Here is a 17,663-nt window from a genome sequence, read left to right as displayed (position 1 = left end):
ACCAAGCTGTAGATCTGATTAGCTTGGTTTGTTTCTGAAGGAGAGAGACCAAAGATTTCACTCTTTATATATGTGAAGCTGTTGGAGATAAAACTAATAAAGGTATAGAGGAGTGAATTTTTAGATTAAAAAGAAACAAAAATATTCAACCCCAATTGTTTTCCTTCCTTTTCACAAGTTTATCCAACTTTGTGCTGGTCACATAAAGTCCACCAGAAATACAATGAAGTTTGCGATTAAAATGTGACAAGAGCAGAGGTTTTAATATCTTTGCGTTGATACTAAAAGATAAAGCATCTCCACTCGAGAAAAGCGGTCAACAAAAACATCTTCATTTGCAGTTCAGGGACCAAAAACTTCTCATCACCTCTCATAGGTATATTCTGATCTGCCTGGAGGCAGGAAAACATCCCCTAAGGGGAACGAGCTCTGCTTGGTTTGCACACATCTGGTCGTAGCCGGAGGTAGCAGACAAAAACAAAATAAACACCCAAACAAGGTTATTTAGATGAACTGGATTGGTGTCCTGACAGTTTCACCAGCCTCATCTCCAAACATGTTGAAGACGATCTTAGCTGAGCTGCTGCATGACAGATATCACAAACCAGGCAGGGGGAGGGATGTTTGTAGAAAGTGCAACATGTAAAAACAAAACTCGCTGCTACGATAATTAGTTTGCAGAGCTGTGATCAAAGCTGGAGAATCGGTGTATTTTCTGGTAGCGCAGTAGGGAAAGTCAACAAAAAGGGAGATGAAGCAGAGGAGGGTCAAACTAATACAAAACAATCACAACAGGAGCAACTACGACAGCTGCCATCGTCCATTACTGTTCATCTAAAAATGGAACTATAATAAAATCGTTACTCAAGAATACACACACCATTTAATAATACGTCTGTGGTATCCCAAGGTTCTGGCTTGGGCCCGGTATTTTTAATTAATTAAAATTTTTTTTTGCTATGTTTTCACTCAATTGGACAGATCATTAATACATTTTGCATGCCAGGTAAATGACATTCAAAGGGTTGGAAAAAAGTCAGTGTGTGATCATTTCATACGAGAGTCGTCTGATCAGGCAACATTATGACTTTTACACTTAGCAGTTAAGCCAAACTTGCTATTTATCTTGTTGGCAAATCAGAAATAACTTGTTTGAAATGGTAATCATTTAAAAAAAAAATTAAGATACTTTGTGTCAAAACATTTATTTAAAAAAACCCACAGCCCTCCATCGCCTTTGGTTGGCCCAAAACTCTGCAGTAAAACTGAACCAACAGAAGAACTTACATAACTCCTGTTTATTTCAAATTAACTTTCAGTGCTCTGAGTGGTTAAGCTCTTTCCTATATCATGGAATTGTTAAAGCCACATCCTCAAACCAAAACCTATTCATAGTCGCCAAGGACCAGATATAAAACTGGAGGGGATTGCAATTTTCCACACAGTTGCTCAACTGTGAAACGGCCTTGCTTTGTCTTAGCATCGTCTTGGGAGTCTGGACTCATTTAATAAGCAGTGGAAGAGAGTAGTTCACTGTCTCTTTAAGCAGGTTTTAATTAAGGATGTTTTAATGTCTTTATGAAGCAGATGAGCTACATAAACATTACTGAAAACTGGCAAAAAATGTACTCCAACTAAGAGGCAAACCACTTTTTCCTCCTGAATAAAAGAAAAGAGATGTATTTCAGTATCAAAATGTATTAATTTTACATTTATTGGCGATCCTGGAAAAGTTTTACACAAAAGCAGGATTTTATTATCCCATGCAAATAATGTGGAGGTCACAACAGGGATACGCATGCAGATGTCTAAATCTGACTCATTCTGACAAGAGGACGATTATATTTAACATGCAGCTCAAGCAGTTAGTCAGAGACTTCCTGCTACAGCATGCAGCCACGATCTGTGTGGTGAAAATAAAAAATTAAGTGGAGATTGATCAACACAAACCTGAAACCCTGCAGCTGAGAAGCAACTTAATGACTGAAGCAAATACAGGTGGAGTTTAAGTCAGATTATCATCACAAAAAAGTTAATTTAAGCAACTGACATTACTTACAGCACTGCAAAAACTAAATCTTATCAAGTATTTTGGTCTAGTTTGTAGTGTAAATACTAGGCGTGCACCAATTAATGTGATTGGCCAGTTTTCTGGCAAGAAAGTTGCTGAACTCAAGATCGGCTGATAAGATCGACTTCACATGTAAAAATCGGCCGATCGCTGATCTCCCAAAATTAAGGAAATTGGCACAAATAAAATGGTGCACGCCCAGCAAATACCTCAATACACTTGAAACTGATTTTTTCGCTTATAACAAAACATTTTCCCCAAGTAATGAGTAAAAAAAAATATTTGCGAGTATTTGCTAGTAACGTCTGATAGACGTTAGCTATCAGAGGGAAGCTAACGTCTTTGTGCCTACAAACTCTTCCTCCCAACGATGCGACATTAAATTCCAGATGAAATGCAAAAATTGCTTATCTATAAAGGCATTTTTTCCTTCCACTCAACTTTCTAATTAAAATGCTTGGATGCAGAACTCTGAACAGCTGATGTCTACTTACAATAGAAACCAGATATTTATATAAACCAAATAAAAATACACACATTTATTTCCCTCACTGTGTCATGTGAAATCAAATTAAAATTTTGTTTTAGCTTAGTTAGAATGACCAAAATTTCTATTATTTGCTAAATGTCTTTTTATTCAGTGTATGTAAATGTCTTCTTAGAATATTCACAGCTTCTGTAAGCAATCACACCTCTTTCTTATGCAGTAGAGATTCATTTTTCTGACCTTTTCCTTCCTCTTTCAAAACTAGTCTTGTGTAATATTTTAAGTTTTCAGAGAAAAGACTATTTGGAGCCCTCAGCTGTACATCATAATAAAGCAATACAAGCTTGTAATTTTCACTCTTTTTGTAAGAATTATGTGTTTGTCACATTTTCTTTACTGAATTAAATAAAAATTTCAGTTACATTTTAGTTAATCGAGACATATCTGTAAATCTATGGAGCAAAATAGAATAAAAAACAAAAGTAGGTCGATGCAAAAAGCAGAAGAAGCCGCCACCATATACTTTCTCCATCCATCCACTTTCACAAATACGACACCTGCGCTAGCACAGACATGAAATGAAACTTACCTCTGACTAGGCTTTCAGAGGTCCATATATATGGACCCCAAATCCATCACGATAGTTTTTAATAAAACAAAAAAAAAGTGACATAAATTAAACATATGGCTACATGATTAGAGAAGCGGCATGCAGAGATCAGCAGGAGGATGACAGATGTGAGATACGGCTTGGAAACATGCAAGATGGCAATTTCTCAAACATGTAGTTTCCTTTATTCTGTTAGAAAGCAGCAACACATGGACGCACATTGAGATGGTGGGAATGATTTAGCCCAGAAGATGCAAAGACGGAGAGATGGGGCAAAAAAACAAACAAAAAAACTGCAGAAGGAATCAAATAGTTATATTTTATCTGAAATTGATTGAGAGTAACACAGCCTTTAGCAATAAATGTAAAAGTTAAGTAACGCTTTGAAGTATCTGATGCTAATTTGTGCATTTCTGACATATGTGACGTTACAGCTACTGATTTTTAGTTTGATGACAGGAAAAAAGAAACGCAACACATTGAGCTTTAACATCTGCTTCAAAATAATTAACAGTGACGAGAGGATAAAATGCCCTACAGATAAATGGGAACCCTGAACAGAAGGCATCCGCTTCCCAACATTATCCGATCGACTCCAGTCACCTGAACAGACTAATGGGGTCTGAGGATGTGCTTGTTTTTTTATGGTGGATTTGTGTGAGTTCATGTGGATGAAAACGTTTCTGAAACCGAACCCATTTTTTGCTTTTTTTTTTTTTTACAGAGTGGTGGAGATTTTTATTTTCAAAAAGACCTGGCTACATGTGGACAAGGCCTTAGCATTTAGCATGGAGGTGAAAAAGTAACATTTTCCTTCAGATTATTGCTCTCCTGGTTCGTCCTGTCAGCTGAGCTGGGCGGCCATGTTGTAGGTGTGGTACGTTAACACATGCCGTCTTCATTTTCAGATGATAAATTCAACAGGATTGCGTGCGATTTTAAAATCCAGGACATGGTTATTACCCCAACCTTCAACTGTTGCACTTTATGTTGGTCTATTGCATGATATTCAAATAAAATGCACTTAAATTTGTGATTTATGTTTAATTTGCAAGAATCTGCAAATGTTTTTCCTGGATTATCTGCCCAAATGGAAACTGTGTTTAAAGCGGTTTTTGTTAGGCATGTTATATGGTGATAATAAATTTAAAAATTACAAAATTCTGACTTTTTTCTCAGAAAATTAAAGTCAGAAAAAAGTCAGAATTCAGAGACAAAAAGTTTTTTGTCTGCAGTGGTCCTAATCTTGTTCCATAAGTAACAGCTACAAATCAGAGTAGAAGTGCTTACTTCTTTACTTTCCCCCCAATTCTTAAATAGATTTTGTTCTGACTTAACTTCATGCTTTGTAAAGAAAGCTAACATCCCATTTTGCAAATTTATATTTAGTGCACAAGCTGCAAAAAATAATGCAACGACAGAAAACAAAATTGTGCAGGAGATGCTGTAAACTAATAATGAGCTTCCTGACCCTAACTGCTTTTGATCCTTCTAGAGTCCTTGTGTCTTTATTCATCATCTTCCTCAGACTTTACATTCAGACTTGTCAATGCTCACCAGGCTATCCTGGAGAGGATGGGGACAGAGAGGCAAAAAGGACAAATTCACATCCATACTCTGGGTGGTGTAACACCCCCCGGGCTTTGCTGAGATTCTGCAAGCTAAATTTAGCAGCGAACCGTGGGATTCGTCCTCAATTTTAACTCTTAAATGTAGGTTGAGCCTAATAGATTCAAGCGCAGAAAGGCAAGAAATCGGAGGTGAGGCACATGAGACGACCCGAGACAATAACTGTATGCGAATGAGAGTCGTTTTCACATGAGGAAAATGTACATTCCTCATACGAGTCAATTTCCCCCGGATTATCTACCCAGATGGAAGAAAACTGCTGGAATGAGGAGCTGATGTTATCTCAGGAAGGGTTGTTAGTTTTGTTAAAGGCAGATCACAGAAATCGTCTCCACAGCATGATTCAAGGTTCCTGCAGCTAAAGCAGTCGCTGCAGGCTCTGAAACCCAAACCAGAGGTTTTCTGGCATGTTGTTTTCTGTTATTGTAGGCTACGATATCGCACACTTAACACACAGCTACACTGATCATTTCTGCAGGATTTATTTGTATATCTTAGGCAGAAAAAACTTTAGCTTTGAACAACTGGACCACGCCACTCACTTAGTCTTTTTCCGGATCTCTTCCACCAGCTGTTTAATGTGATCCTCCATGAACTCGATCTTTTCCTGCTTTCTCGCCAACGCCTTTTGCAGACGGACAATCCGGTCCACGAGGACGGTCTTGTCCACCTCTGGGAAGCTGTCCACCACCATAACGGAGGGACCGGACTGGCTCTCCGGCGACCGCTCCTCAACGCTGCTGCTCCCACCTTGGCGTGCGTTTAAGGAACCTGATTGAGAATCGGAGACACCAGTTGTTTTATGATGCAATATTCTGGCTTGGTTTTGCACCAACTTCATGCATTTTAGCAAAAAAAATAAATAAAGTTGCATTGTTTAGTGTAATTTTCAGCTGGAAAATTCGCACAAGTGTGCAAAAAAAAAAAAAAAATTAGAAGAGCTCATGTTTCACAAAGTCAGTTGAAAATTTGATATATATATAAAACATTTTTTAAGAATTTATGTATTCCAATTTTGATGATTCTCACTTAAAAGCTGCCTAAAATGTATTTACCTGAAAATTTTAACATAAGAGCAATAAAAAAGGATAATTAATGAGCCATAAGAAGCCACTGTTAAAGAAGGTGGCTGTACCCGAACAACTGTAGGGAAAGTTGAGTGGAAGGAAAAACTATGGGAGAAACATGAAAGAACATGTGTAAATGCATCCTCCAGAGGATTGTAAAGCAAAGTTCACTCAGAATTTGGGAGGAGATTCAAAAGGCCTGGACTGCAGCTGAACTCAGGGCTTCAAAAGTCACTAAACCCAGAACTGTATTCAGAACTAAAACTGTTGCATTAATCTCCACGGTATCACTGTACATCAAAGAACAAAGTCTATGACGTGTTGACAAGTGGAAAACAGAACAAGCCAGACAAGCTGAGGGCTGCTATTAATAGTTATTTATTTATTTATTAGTAGAGCCACAGGCTGATCGACTCCATGCTACGCCGCATTGATGCAGTAATTTATGCAAATGGAGTCTGAGCACATACAGCTCAGAATATTTTTCAGTAAACTGACACAACACGGTCAGTTTTTCTGAAAATGTAGTTAGTAGTGAGCTGAAACAAAAGCTTAGTATACATTTACATCTGAAATTAATGATCTTTTGTTATATTCTAATAAATTAAGATATAACCCAATGCCAATAAAGTGGGAATATTATATTTAACAGAAAGTAAGGAGTATGAAAGTTTTAGATTAAGAGTGTGACGTTAAATGTTAAATACTAACCAAATCTCAGAGCAGTACCTGAGGAACTGGAGCGACTGCCCATACTGCTGGCGTCCCGGTCGCAGCCGCCGTTCTCAACCTGCTCCAGCCTTTTACGGGCTGCAGAGAGAAAACAACGTCGAATCAGAACAAAACAAAACGGAGCTGCACAGAACTCAAACACTGAAACCCTGACACTTTTCTGCATGTAAAAAATTTAAGTGACAGTTTCTCAATTTGTGCTAAATTCAGGAGCTGTTGTATCGAACCTTGCGTTAGTTGTTTGGTGAGGTCCTTGATGTTGGCAGCTTTTTTCCGTTTCTGGGTCACCAGCTCGTCCCTCAGCTCCTCCACTCTGGTCTTCAGCTGGGCCACCTCTGTCTGCAGCGCCGCCCGTTCCTCCTGCAGGCCCTGCACCTCCTGGCTCCTCTGCGCTTCTTCCTGCTTCAGCTGTCGCGACTGCAGATTTATAGGAACGCAGGTTATTATATAGTGGAAATACTTTGTGTGCAATGACGTTTTTAATCACTTTATCGAGTGTTTGGTTTGTGAAGATTTAATTTCTGGAGAATGTTGATTTTTTTTTCCTATCAATGATCTCCTTGGGTTTCCATCTTCTTTAGCAAATGTGATTTAAAGTTTCTATTTGTTTCAACTTTGAACACAGGTCAGTTCTATGATGGAATATTAGAGACAGTTTAATATTTATTTATTTTTCTTTTTTTTAACAAGAAAAAAGTCAATTTAGGAGAAGAAAGTAGTAATTTTATGAGAACTCCCACATAAAAATTCAAAAAATTAAAATGAGTGTTGACCATTATACAGTTTTACAGATAATACTTAATATTCAAAAGAAATACTCAATCCTTTAACACATCAGCATCAACTTATTATTGCTAGCAGGACTTTGAAATGACTGAGTGTATTAAGGAGACAGAGTTTCATAACCTAATACTAAAGCTTCATGAAAACAACTTTTTTCATAATATTAAAAGAAAAAAATATGCAATTCTACTAGAAAAAAATCCTCAAAATTACGACTATATACTAGTAAATAAACAAAGATTCTCGTAGCCTGGGCTTGATAATCCATTGTTCATCTCACAGAAAGGATGACTGAAATAGAACCTCATTCTGTACTTTATAAAATGACAGAAAATATTTTCCTTCATTTGTTTTGTTACAGCTTTTTAAAGCAAAAAGAATAAAAAATTAAAACCAGAAATCGGATCTGGTAATGAAAAAAAAAAAGAAAATCTGATTTTTATTTTCAGCCTCATCGCCCAGCTCTCCTAGTAAGACATTATGTATGTGTTTGCTATATAAAAGCATCTCACTCCTCAGCCCCAGACTGAGTCTCGATGTGTCCCCTCCCAGCACCCTTACCTTGTCCTCCAGGAGCCTGCTGGTCTCCTCCTGCTTCGCTTGCAGCTCGGTGAAGCTGCTGCTGACCTGATCCAGCTGAGACTGCAGCGCGTTGCTCTCCGACTGCAGCTGGGCGTTCTTGCTGCTCAGCTTCTCGGTGAAGCCCAGCAGCTCGGCTTCACGCTCCCTGCTGCCTTGGACGTCGCGCTGGAGGTCGGCCATCTGACTGGTCAGGCTCTCCACTTCCTCCTGGAGAGAGGTGATCTCCTGTTTGTCCCTTCATAAAGCAACAAATGTGAGACATGTGTTAAAATCTTAAAAACAACTGTTAAAGTAGCACATGTTAGAAAGAAATTACAAAATACGTATACAAGACATCAATCCAGCAGAGGTAGAAAAGTTCCTGAAATAAATTTTCTTCTAGCTTTGTCAGAGAAATTTGTACCAAATTTGCTATGTGCATGTTATATAAGAGCTCTTTATCCAGTATAAAGCCCAGATATTTATAATAAGCAAGCTCAATTTACTCACCAAGGGCAGGGGTAATCAGTAGATAAATCTCTAATAGTCTCTGGGAGTGCCAGAAAACCTTTTTTTTTTTTTTGTTTTATCCACATTCAAAGACAGTTGCAAAGTGTAACCGAGACTAAACTGCGATAAAGTCAGACTGTAAAAACTATAGCCTGAAAGAGTGAAGAAGAGCAACAATCGATTAACAAGTCATCTGCATAAAAATGATAAAGGGCATTTGACAAATTATCACTAAAGTTATTTGTATGAATAAAAAATAAAAGCGGTCCAAGAAGTGAACCCTGTGGAACTCCTTTTGTAATTTCAAGAAGAGAGAAAGAAGCCAACAGGAAAAGGATAAATACTATTATTCCTACAGTTCAACGTTTGTTACCATTAACTGTGTTTCCATAACAAATGTGCGCAAAACTTTGTCAATATTCCGCTAATGTTGAGGTTTCTGTTAAATAAGAAACAAAATCACATGATAATTTGTTCGTTCACCTGATAAGTCTTTAAAAAAAAAAAAAACGCAATGATCCTCCAACTACTTCCTGTCGTCTTCTTTGTGGTTTGCACCAGCAGCAACATCTGGGTTGCTGATCTTGTGACTTATGTGATGCAAAAAAAAAAAACATTTCCATTGCAGTTTTGTGAAATAAAACAATTTTGATATGCCAAAAAAACCACATCATTCTAGCGCCAAAACATTTGATAAGAAAAAAAACACGTTTTTTTCGAGATTGGCATGTTTTCAAGATGTCAAGTTGCAGAATTATATGGTCAGTGGAAACGCAGCTGATGGCAATCAAAGCTGATAAAAAGTGTTTGTATTTTATTGGAAAAAATGAAAACTAAAATAAAATTTAACTAAACACTTTGGTAAAACACTGCAAACCGCATTTTGGTTATCGAGTGATTTCCACACAGGGCTCATCTCTGCATTGTGCGTCTCTAACGATAAAAGCTTGTGCATCTTTACCGTTGGTGCTGCTCCTGAAGCGCAGTGACCTCCTCCAGTTTCTCTCTCTGCCGGCCGATCTCAGCCTTCTGCCGGTTTATGATCTCCCTGTATTTGGTCAGCTCATCCTCCCACCGCGGCCGCTCGTCCTCCAGACACTTTAACTAAGGAGCCAGACATCCTTGTTAGACGGAGGACTCGCGCTCGCCGGCGCTACACAAACATCGCTCCGGATGACGAACCTTAGTGCGGAGAGTTTCCAGCTCATCTATGCTTTCTTTGTAACTCTTCTTCAGCTCCTCCAGCTCTTTAGCCTTTGCTCGATGCATCTGCAACAGGAATGAGGTCATATTTTATATTTGTATGCATTATATTCTTTTTTCTAGAAAACAAGGCAGTCAATTCTCTATGTAGCATCATTACACAACAAATAGATTTGCTTGAAAGCCACGTATTGCGTTTGTTTATGAATTCATTAGGGATGTGAAACAAATGGTTCCCCCCCCCATGTTTTGCCTCATGTTTTTAACAAACTCATTATTGGTGCTGCCGCTAGTCAACTTTTCCAAGAAGTCATTAAAGGCCTCCGGTATCCACGACGACGCAGCAGTAATAGGGATTCTGGTAAATTCTATTTCGTCCATTCATCCTTTTGCATCCAATTTAAATGTAATCTCCCAACCAGTAATGGAAACAGTTTTGTTCGCATAATTTATGATTTAGGTTGCTTCATCATGAGTATATGAGATGCATAACAATAAATATAGGTTTTAGAGCGATCAGTGGGCCGGAGTCAAAGTTTGAAGTAAAACCAAAGAGCGTCAGGTCAGCAGTTTTATTTAACGCCATGACAACAGACCGTAGCTTTTGTTGAAAACTTCGTTATCAAAAAATGACTTCTTTCTGCTGCCGCAAACATCAGAAATTCAAACGTAGGGACTTTTTTGTTTTGGAGGCATTTCCACTGAGCTGTCAACAACCTGTAAAAAATGAAGCACACCCTGGAATTAATCTAACTGGGTGATGTCTTCTGGGTTTGTTGTTGAAATGCAAGGCTTAATATTGATTATTTCTAGGCCATTTATTTTTAAAGTCTGATTCCCGTTAGAGTGTGGCGCTGAGAAAAAACAGGCCACAGCGTTTGGACCGAGTCCATTCGTTCGGTCGTGTGCATGCAGAGCATCAGAGGCAAAATTACTGCGACTGCTACGTTAAGGCAAGCTGAGGAAAAAAGTGGAGAAACAAGCTTTAAGTCAGGATCATTAATAATAAAAATAGAGGGAACCTGTGCTGTGTTTTGTCTTTTAACGGACAATCACATGGAAAATCGACAAAAAGATTAAGATTTAGACTGCTTGCAAAAAGCGTTCATGCTATTCCAAATGCTTAGAGATAAACATTTCAAATTTTCCTTGCATTTATAATTAACCTCCTTTACTCCGATAACCCAACAGACTGATCTGGATCTGATCTGATTGAGTCATTTTGTAAAAAAACTATTTCTGTAATCTATAAAAGCTGAAGTGGTATCAACACTTTTGGAAGGATGATCCATCTTCTATTGATGGTCCATATTTTCAAATTACTTGTAGCTAATTTCATCTTCATATTAAATAGATCAGAGCCCACAAGACACTTATTTTTTCCACAGTATTATTTTTTATATCCGTTATTCCTTTATAAGCTTCACAGTGATCACACTGCCAGCTGAAATGTTACAATCAGTTATTTCATTCTGGAAATAAAAGGAGGAAAAAGCACATTGAGAAAGAAGATGAACCTGTAAAAAAATAAAAAAGGTGCTTTAACTTTAGATAACGTGCGTCACCTCTAACTGGTCCGTTTGCTCCTGCTTGTGTTTCTCCAGCTCTCCTTTAGTTTCCTTCAGTTTGGCGTCCAGCTCGTTGGATCTGAGCTCTTCTGATTCCTTAAAGAGGAGTTGGATTATTGTTTTAAATACAGGAGAATAAAAGATGAGGAACAACAGTAAGTGACATTAATATGTTCTTGTGTTAAATTATAAAATCTTTGTCTGGTGTGTGTTATGATGCAACAGTCAGAAATAGTAGTTCTGATAAATTTTTCTAGGAGAGTCAAAACTGTCGTGGCTCTTTTCTGCCACCATCTGGAACAGTCAGCATTCACAGAGTCTGGTCAGGTTTCCACCTTTATCTTAACTTTTAATCCTAACAATAAAATCAGTACTAAAACAGCCTCTTAATTTCTGCTGTGATCATGATCACACTTTCACACAACACACCTGGTACGTTCGGATCATGTCCTGGCAATTCTTTCGGATCTGTTCCGTCTCCTCTTTGGCCTGAGCCAACTTGGACGTCGTTTCTCTCAGCTTGTCTTTTGTTTCCTGGACACAAACAAACATGAAGGTGCTTTTGTAGAGGAAAAACTAAAAAAAAATAAAAAAGCCTTTTATCGCTCAGAGGGTTCAGGTTAAAACCTCAACACTCATTGCTAGTTTGTTTTTTTATCTTTTCCAGCAGTTTTGCAAAAGGAGAAACAACAGCTGGATCTGTGTGGCCTTCAGCAACTCCTGAGCTTTTGCACCCTCTTTTGTTTATCTGCTTAGAGGGAGGGGGGGGAAAAAAATGAAAACTATTCTTTTGTTAGAGCCGTTTTTCAAAAACAGCTACAACGACAACAGCAATTTCCTTCCAGGGTCATTACAGTGCAATTTCCATTTCATTTTATCCCCAAATCACACATTTAATCATGTTATTTTACAGCCTGTTGGCAGAGAAGGTGATCGTTTTTATGCTGACGTAGATCGACAACTGGTCAGGTGGGATTTTTTTTTTATGTTTTATGTTATACAGGGTGGTATGTGTGACGTGTAAAAACTGAAAACACACAAAAGAATATCACCATGTAGACGATTTGATGATCATTTTAACTTAAAATGCAAAACGGAATCCTAATACCAATATCTGAGCACAAGAATCACAATGAATAAAGTACAGACAGCTTCACATGTATCTGAACACTTAAATGGCATATTAGGACCACTGTGGATAGGAAATAGATAAAAAATAAAAAAGGAAGAGTAAATTTCCACCAAAAAATCTTAGAAAATTTATAGAGGAAAAAAAAAAAAGACACTTTCAAAGTTTGAAAAGTCGAAAATATTCAGAAATTTCTTGATTAATCTCAGAAACCTAGGGAAAAAAAAGTTTTAAAACTAAAAAATAAAATTCAACTTCTGAAACTCCAAGTTTTTTTTCCTCAAAAATTCTCAACTTTTCAAACTTCAAAATTTCCTCTTTTTTTGGCAGATATTTACTCCATTTTTCCCCCGTATCTACAATACACAGTCGTAGAATACTGACACAGGCTTTGTTTTATTTTACCCGTTTAATGAAACATTTTAAAATTACAGATGGATGTAAATTTAAGACCAAAACACCTATAAACATTAAGGACGGTTGGGGGATCCTGCTGTGTTATGATTAAGAATATTAAACCCAGTAGTGCCAAGCTTTTCCTTTTCTTTTTTTTTTTTCTTTTTTTGCACAGAATGAACCCAGGCTTGTATTTATTTGGTTGGCAACAGATGGTGAGCCAGTTGCAAAAACAAACTTTGTATCGTTACCTTATGAGCATCTGCTTCACTCTTTAATTTGTTCTGGGCCCATTTGACTTTGATTAGATGAGAGTTGATCTCCTCTTTCAACTTTTCCCCTTCTCGCGCCAGCCGGCCAACCTCACCCTCCTGTGAATAAAGGAGCATAAGAATGAGACTTACTTAATGTACAGAATAACAAAAAAAGTGCTAATTAAGGTAAAATGGCTTTTTGAGGTCAACTATTCTGTTGAGCCGATACTTCTTAAGATATAAACAAGTCAGTAAAAACACTTGTCATTTATTTTCTGTTGTGAAATTGAAAACATGAACCTGAAACTTTGTCCTTTTTCAAGGTTAAGGGGTAAATAATGCAGATAATAAAGTTTTTACATGTTTCAAATAGAAAGTATTTAATATGTGATTGACCTTGGCGTCGTACAGCTGCTGCAGCCGCCCCTTCTCCTGAGCCAGCTGGTTCCCGCGCAGCGCTTGGCGGTCCACCTCCTTCAGCGCCTCCCTCAGCCTCTTCTCTAGACTCTCCTTGTCCCGCCTCAGGTCCAAAGCCTCCTTCTCCCCCCGCACGTATTTCATCACCATGGCCTCCTTCTCCTGCCGTGCCTCGTCACACTTCTTGTTCACCTACATAGTACGGCCGTGTTAATTTTTCTACAGGCGAGTCACAATAAGTTAGAGCATAATCAAAAACAAGTTCATTTCAGAAGCTTATTTTTCAGATTTAATACATTCTCCAGATGTTTTTTTAATTAATTATGATAATTTGGCATACAGCTAATGAAAAGTCAGTTTCATTAGTATCTTTAATAGAGAAATGTTGTGTTACATCCTAAGCAATAACTGGGATGAACATCAACTTGACAGCTTCCACAAGAAAAGGAAAAGAAAAACAAAGTCACTGTTACTACAACTGGATGCTCACAGTGTGCTACATTCAAGCATATTGACATAAAGTTGAGTGGAAGGTAAAAGTGTGGTAGGAAAAGGTGCACAAACAGCAGGGATAAATGCTGCCTTGAGAGAATTGCTAACGTAAAGCCCATTCAGGAATTTAAGGGAAATTCACAACCAAGAATGCAGGCCATCGATGAATGAGTTCATCTAAAGTTGATTGATCTTATCAATCGACCAACGATTAATTGATAAGCGGCCATTTTCTTAAAAACTTGAGTCTTTGGTTTGACATAGCAGATGTCTGAGGTAATGCATAACCTGCTTTTTGCTTTAAATGTTCGTGCTTTGAAAGAATGACATAAAAACACAAATTATAAAGTAACATTTTGAAATAGTTATTCAGAAATGACACATTTTGATGCACGTCAAAATAACAGCTTAAGCCACACTGGAGTAAAAGCAGTCATCATCATTATTCTACTTTAGTTTGGGGAATATAAAAATTCAGTTATTGTCTCGAAACTTCAACACATTTACACAAACAAATGATCCGAACCTCAGGGCGTTAACAGTCGACTACGACTGGGTCAGCGCTGAATGATACAAGCAAAGGCCCTGAGAGGGATTTGGAGCATAATGTAACGCGTACCGCTCACTGGACGGTGAAATTAAAAATTGTGAACTGTGACAGAACTGTCAAGAGAACAGCGGCCAGCACGGCTTTGACCAGGTGAGCAGAATCAGGATGAAAAACATTCCGCCAGCAATATTTGTTTAGCAAGCGATTTAACCTGCAGCAAGAGGAGTTTGGTGAGCCATGACCTTGAACGTTCAGCGGCAAGTTTTGTGCAAACATCCATAAACGACGTGGCAGCAGAATTATTATTTTTGGGCCAACTGTGGCTAAGAATAGCTTATCTTTTTCAACTTTAAAGCCGTGCATAAAGTGGAGTCATGGCAGAAATGCAAAATAAGAGTTGGATGCAGTTTGAGAGTAGTTTCATATCCAGTCATACCTGTTCTATCCTGTGAGTGGTCTCCCTATGCAGCTGCTGCAGAGCAGCTTTGGCCGATTGCTCCTGGTGGATCAGTTTCTCCCGTGACTCCTTCAGCTCTTTCAGGAGCTCCTCCACACGCCCCTCCAGCTGCAAAAACAGGGAGAACACGGCTTGAGCAACCCAAACCTGAGCTAACCGGCTCGGCAGGATTACAGCTGAATCAAAGGGCTGAAGGAAAATCAGGCTCACAGAGGAATGGAACCAACACTTTCTGTTACAGAGGGAATTTCCCTGAGAAGATTTGCATTAAATTACATGGCATAGGAAAACTTTACTTAAGGCTACGTTCACGCTGCAGCCCGAAGTGACCCCATTACGATTTTTTTGCCAAATCGGACTTTTACTGCTTGATCGTTCAAACTTCCAAATATATGCGACTTGTATGTGATCTGAAGTGTGAACTACGAAAGACCTTAAAGTGTCCTGCATGCGCGGTAAAGGGCGTAATAACGTCACAGAGCGTGCTCTGTGTTTTGCCAGCTGCCACTGAAAAGAAACTCAGTGTTTGCAGACATAAACATGGATGCTAACGGTGGAGCATAGTTTGTGATTTTGAAGTTGTTGTCTGACCGGAGCTAAGATATTAACATTTTAATCCTCATTATCGTCCCCCATGGTTGTTGTTTTTCTGTTATATCAGCTTGTGCGTATCGGCAGGTCGCAATAAGGGGAGAAATAAAAAAAATCATAATTGGGTTGCAGTGCGAATTTTCATTATTGAAAAACAAAATTTCTCCATCAGACTGGAAAGAACAGCAAAAGGCAATTTAATCAGACATTGTGCAAACAATAAATTAAAGAAAAATGTACAACGTCATGTTTATGCACACAAAAAAAATCCATCAGATATTGTTCCAGTTATGAGAACATGCGTTTTAAAATTAGGTCCTATGAAGAGGAGAGCACTTGAGTTTTTGCTAATCTAATCAAATTGATTAACAAAAATAAAACCCTGAATGCACACAAATGATGTCATCTGTGATAAGATCCCAACATCATTTTCTCCATTTTCCAGGCTGCTTTGTTTGACCTCCTTAATTAGCAGCTGAACAGGACTGTGGAATAAATTGAATTGGATTGGAAAGCTGCGGTGACGGGTGCAGCTTAACAAGATTTAGCCGTTGGTTTGTCTCCTAATTTGCACAACAGTCAGAGCATAATAATAATAATAATATCAACAGTGAGTGATACTCAGCCTATAACCTGTCTGCAGTTGATATTTGGTTAAGAAATAACCAAATATCATATTTTGTTAAAAATAATCAATAAGTTAGTAGTTACATTTTTGATAAGTCACAATGCAAAATATTATAAAAAAGAAATGAAAATATAAACTAAAGTCTTTAGAACTATATAGCCGAGGTGACAAATATTGCAAATATGAAGCTGCTGAGTTGTACATCATCTTTATCATAGATAAACTCATAGAAAAAAACAAACATATAGTCTACAAACTACTGTTAAAATAGAGTTTTATTGCCCCCAAAAAACAAGAGACCAAACTAAATCTTTTAAGAACTTTATCACACATTGTTGAACCACTTGATGGTTGGGTAAACACTTAACAGCAATTCAAATTAATCTGCTAAGCCTCGATTGAAAGCTCAGATGTCCTAGAAGGAACTTTCAGACATCCTTAAAATAAAGATAAGAGTTTGCAGAAAGATTAAAAGTAGCAGGAGGATCATAAAGAAACTCAATTTTCACATAAGATTCCTTAGAAACTGAAGTTTAAGAGACAACAGCTTCTTCAGAAGAAGAAATTGTTGTCTCTGAAACAGTTCAGATCGAAATCTGGGTGGTTTCCTCAAGAAAGTTGTGGAAAATATGGCAGACTTTGAGAACTCTTTCCTTTAGCAAAGTTTCATCTTACAGGTGTGCACACCTCTGGAAACAGGTAGTTGTGGTATTTATTTAAGATAACCTTTGCCTCCAAGAGGTTTGTTTGACTTTCCGTTCAATTATACAGATTAAATGTCACATTAAAGATGGAAAAGGTCTCGCAGTGATTCGTCACGGCCTCATTTTTTTCACCCTGACACAGATGAGAGATTTAAGGTTAAAGGTTACAGTGTTAGAAATGTTGCAATGCAAGATGGGAAAGAGAGGAAGAAAGAAAAAATGATTTTAGAGCAGCTGGTACTGCCGCTGCAGCTTCACAAAAACATCAACATCACATGATTTTCTGACGTTCCCCTGATCAACAATGCCATTCATAAATGACAACTTGCTAAAACAGAAACAAATTCGACAAAGACTTTTCCTGAAGGTTTTCCCACAGATATGAATATATTTGGTAAAAAAACAAAACAAAAAATCAGCCAAGATGGGGATTTCTTCTTCATAAACACCTGGCAACATGACATCCACCTTCTACAGGAAAGACAACTACTGCAAAATCTCACTCCAATAATATCCAAAAAAGAAAAACATTACCTTATTAATGGAGCTCATGTGTTGCTTCTCTGTTTCCGCTCTCTTCTTCAACTCTTCCTTCATTTTGTCTTTTTCTGAGCAGATACCAAGGATCAGTTCTTGATGTCTCTTGTTCTCCTCGAGCAACCTAAGCAAAAAGGTTCAAATAAACATCAAACCCTAGAAGTCCTTCAGGAATTTGGGTGGATTACATCTTGGCAGGGTAAACAGGGTATCTACAAATGTCAGGAAGTCAAATTTAAGACTTTTTAAGACTATTTATGCCACCTTGGATAAAATTTAAGACTGAA

At 37.9% G+C, this 17,663-nt stretch overlaps 1 protein-coding gene across 3 annotated transcripts in view; it reads right to left on the bottom strand.

The window, feature by feature from the left end:
• Positions 1–17,663, bottom strand: part of ccdc186 (coiled-coil domain-containing protein 186) — a 32,992-nt gene that overhangs the window by 11,156 nt on the left and 4,173 nt on the right. Inside the window, exons 3-15 of one of the 3 annotated variants that reach the window (XM_016661892.1) lie at positions 17,374–17,500; positions 14,896–15,024; positions 13,397–13,609; positions 12,998–13,117; positions 11,651–11,755; positions 11,219–11,317; positions 9,633–9,719; positions 9,412–9,554; positions 7,941–8,196; positions 6,824–7,013; positions 6,576–6,674; positions 5,340–5,568; positions 3,900–4,734 (exon numbers count right to left, since the gene is read on the bottom strand). In XM_016661892.1, coding sequence (XP_016517378.1) covers positions 4,722–4,734; positions 5,340–5,568; positions 6,576–6,674; positions 6,824–7,013; positions 7,941–8,196; positions 9,412–9,554; positions 9,633–9,719; positions 11,219–11,317; positions 11,651–11,755; positions 12,998–13,117; positions 13,397–13,609; positions 14,896–15,024; positions 17,374–17,500 — 1,810 coding nt within the window. In that variant the 3' untranslated portion in view covers positions 3,900–4,721. Of the gene's footprint in view, positions 1–3,899; positions 4,735–5,339; positions 5,569–6,575; positions 6,675–6,823; positions 7,014–7,940; positions 8,197–9,411; positions 9,555–9,632; positions 9,720–11,218; positions 11,318–11,650; positions 11,756–12,997; positions 13,118–13,396; positions 13,610–14,895; positions 15,025–17,373; positions 17,501–17,663 lie in introns of those variants that run through there. The other 2 variants (XM_007574278.2, XM_016661891.1) reach the window with 2 other exon arrangements.

This window comes from Poecilia formosa, unplaced genomic scaffold, assembly GCF_000485575.1.
Source record: "Poecilia formosa unplaced genomic scaffold, Poecilia_formosa-5.1.2 Scaffold348, whole genome shotgun sequence".
NCBI lineage: Eukaryota > Metazoa > Chordata > Actinopteri > Cyprinodontiformes > Poeciliidae > Poecilia > Poecilia formosa.
The sequence above is the reverse complement of the archived record's forward strand: the minus strand, read 5'-3'. Positions and strand labels throughout refer to the sequence as shown.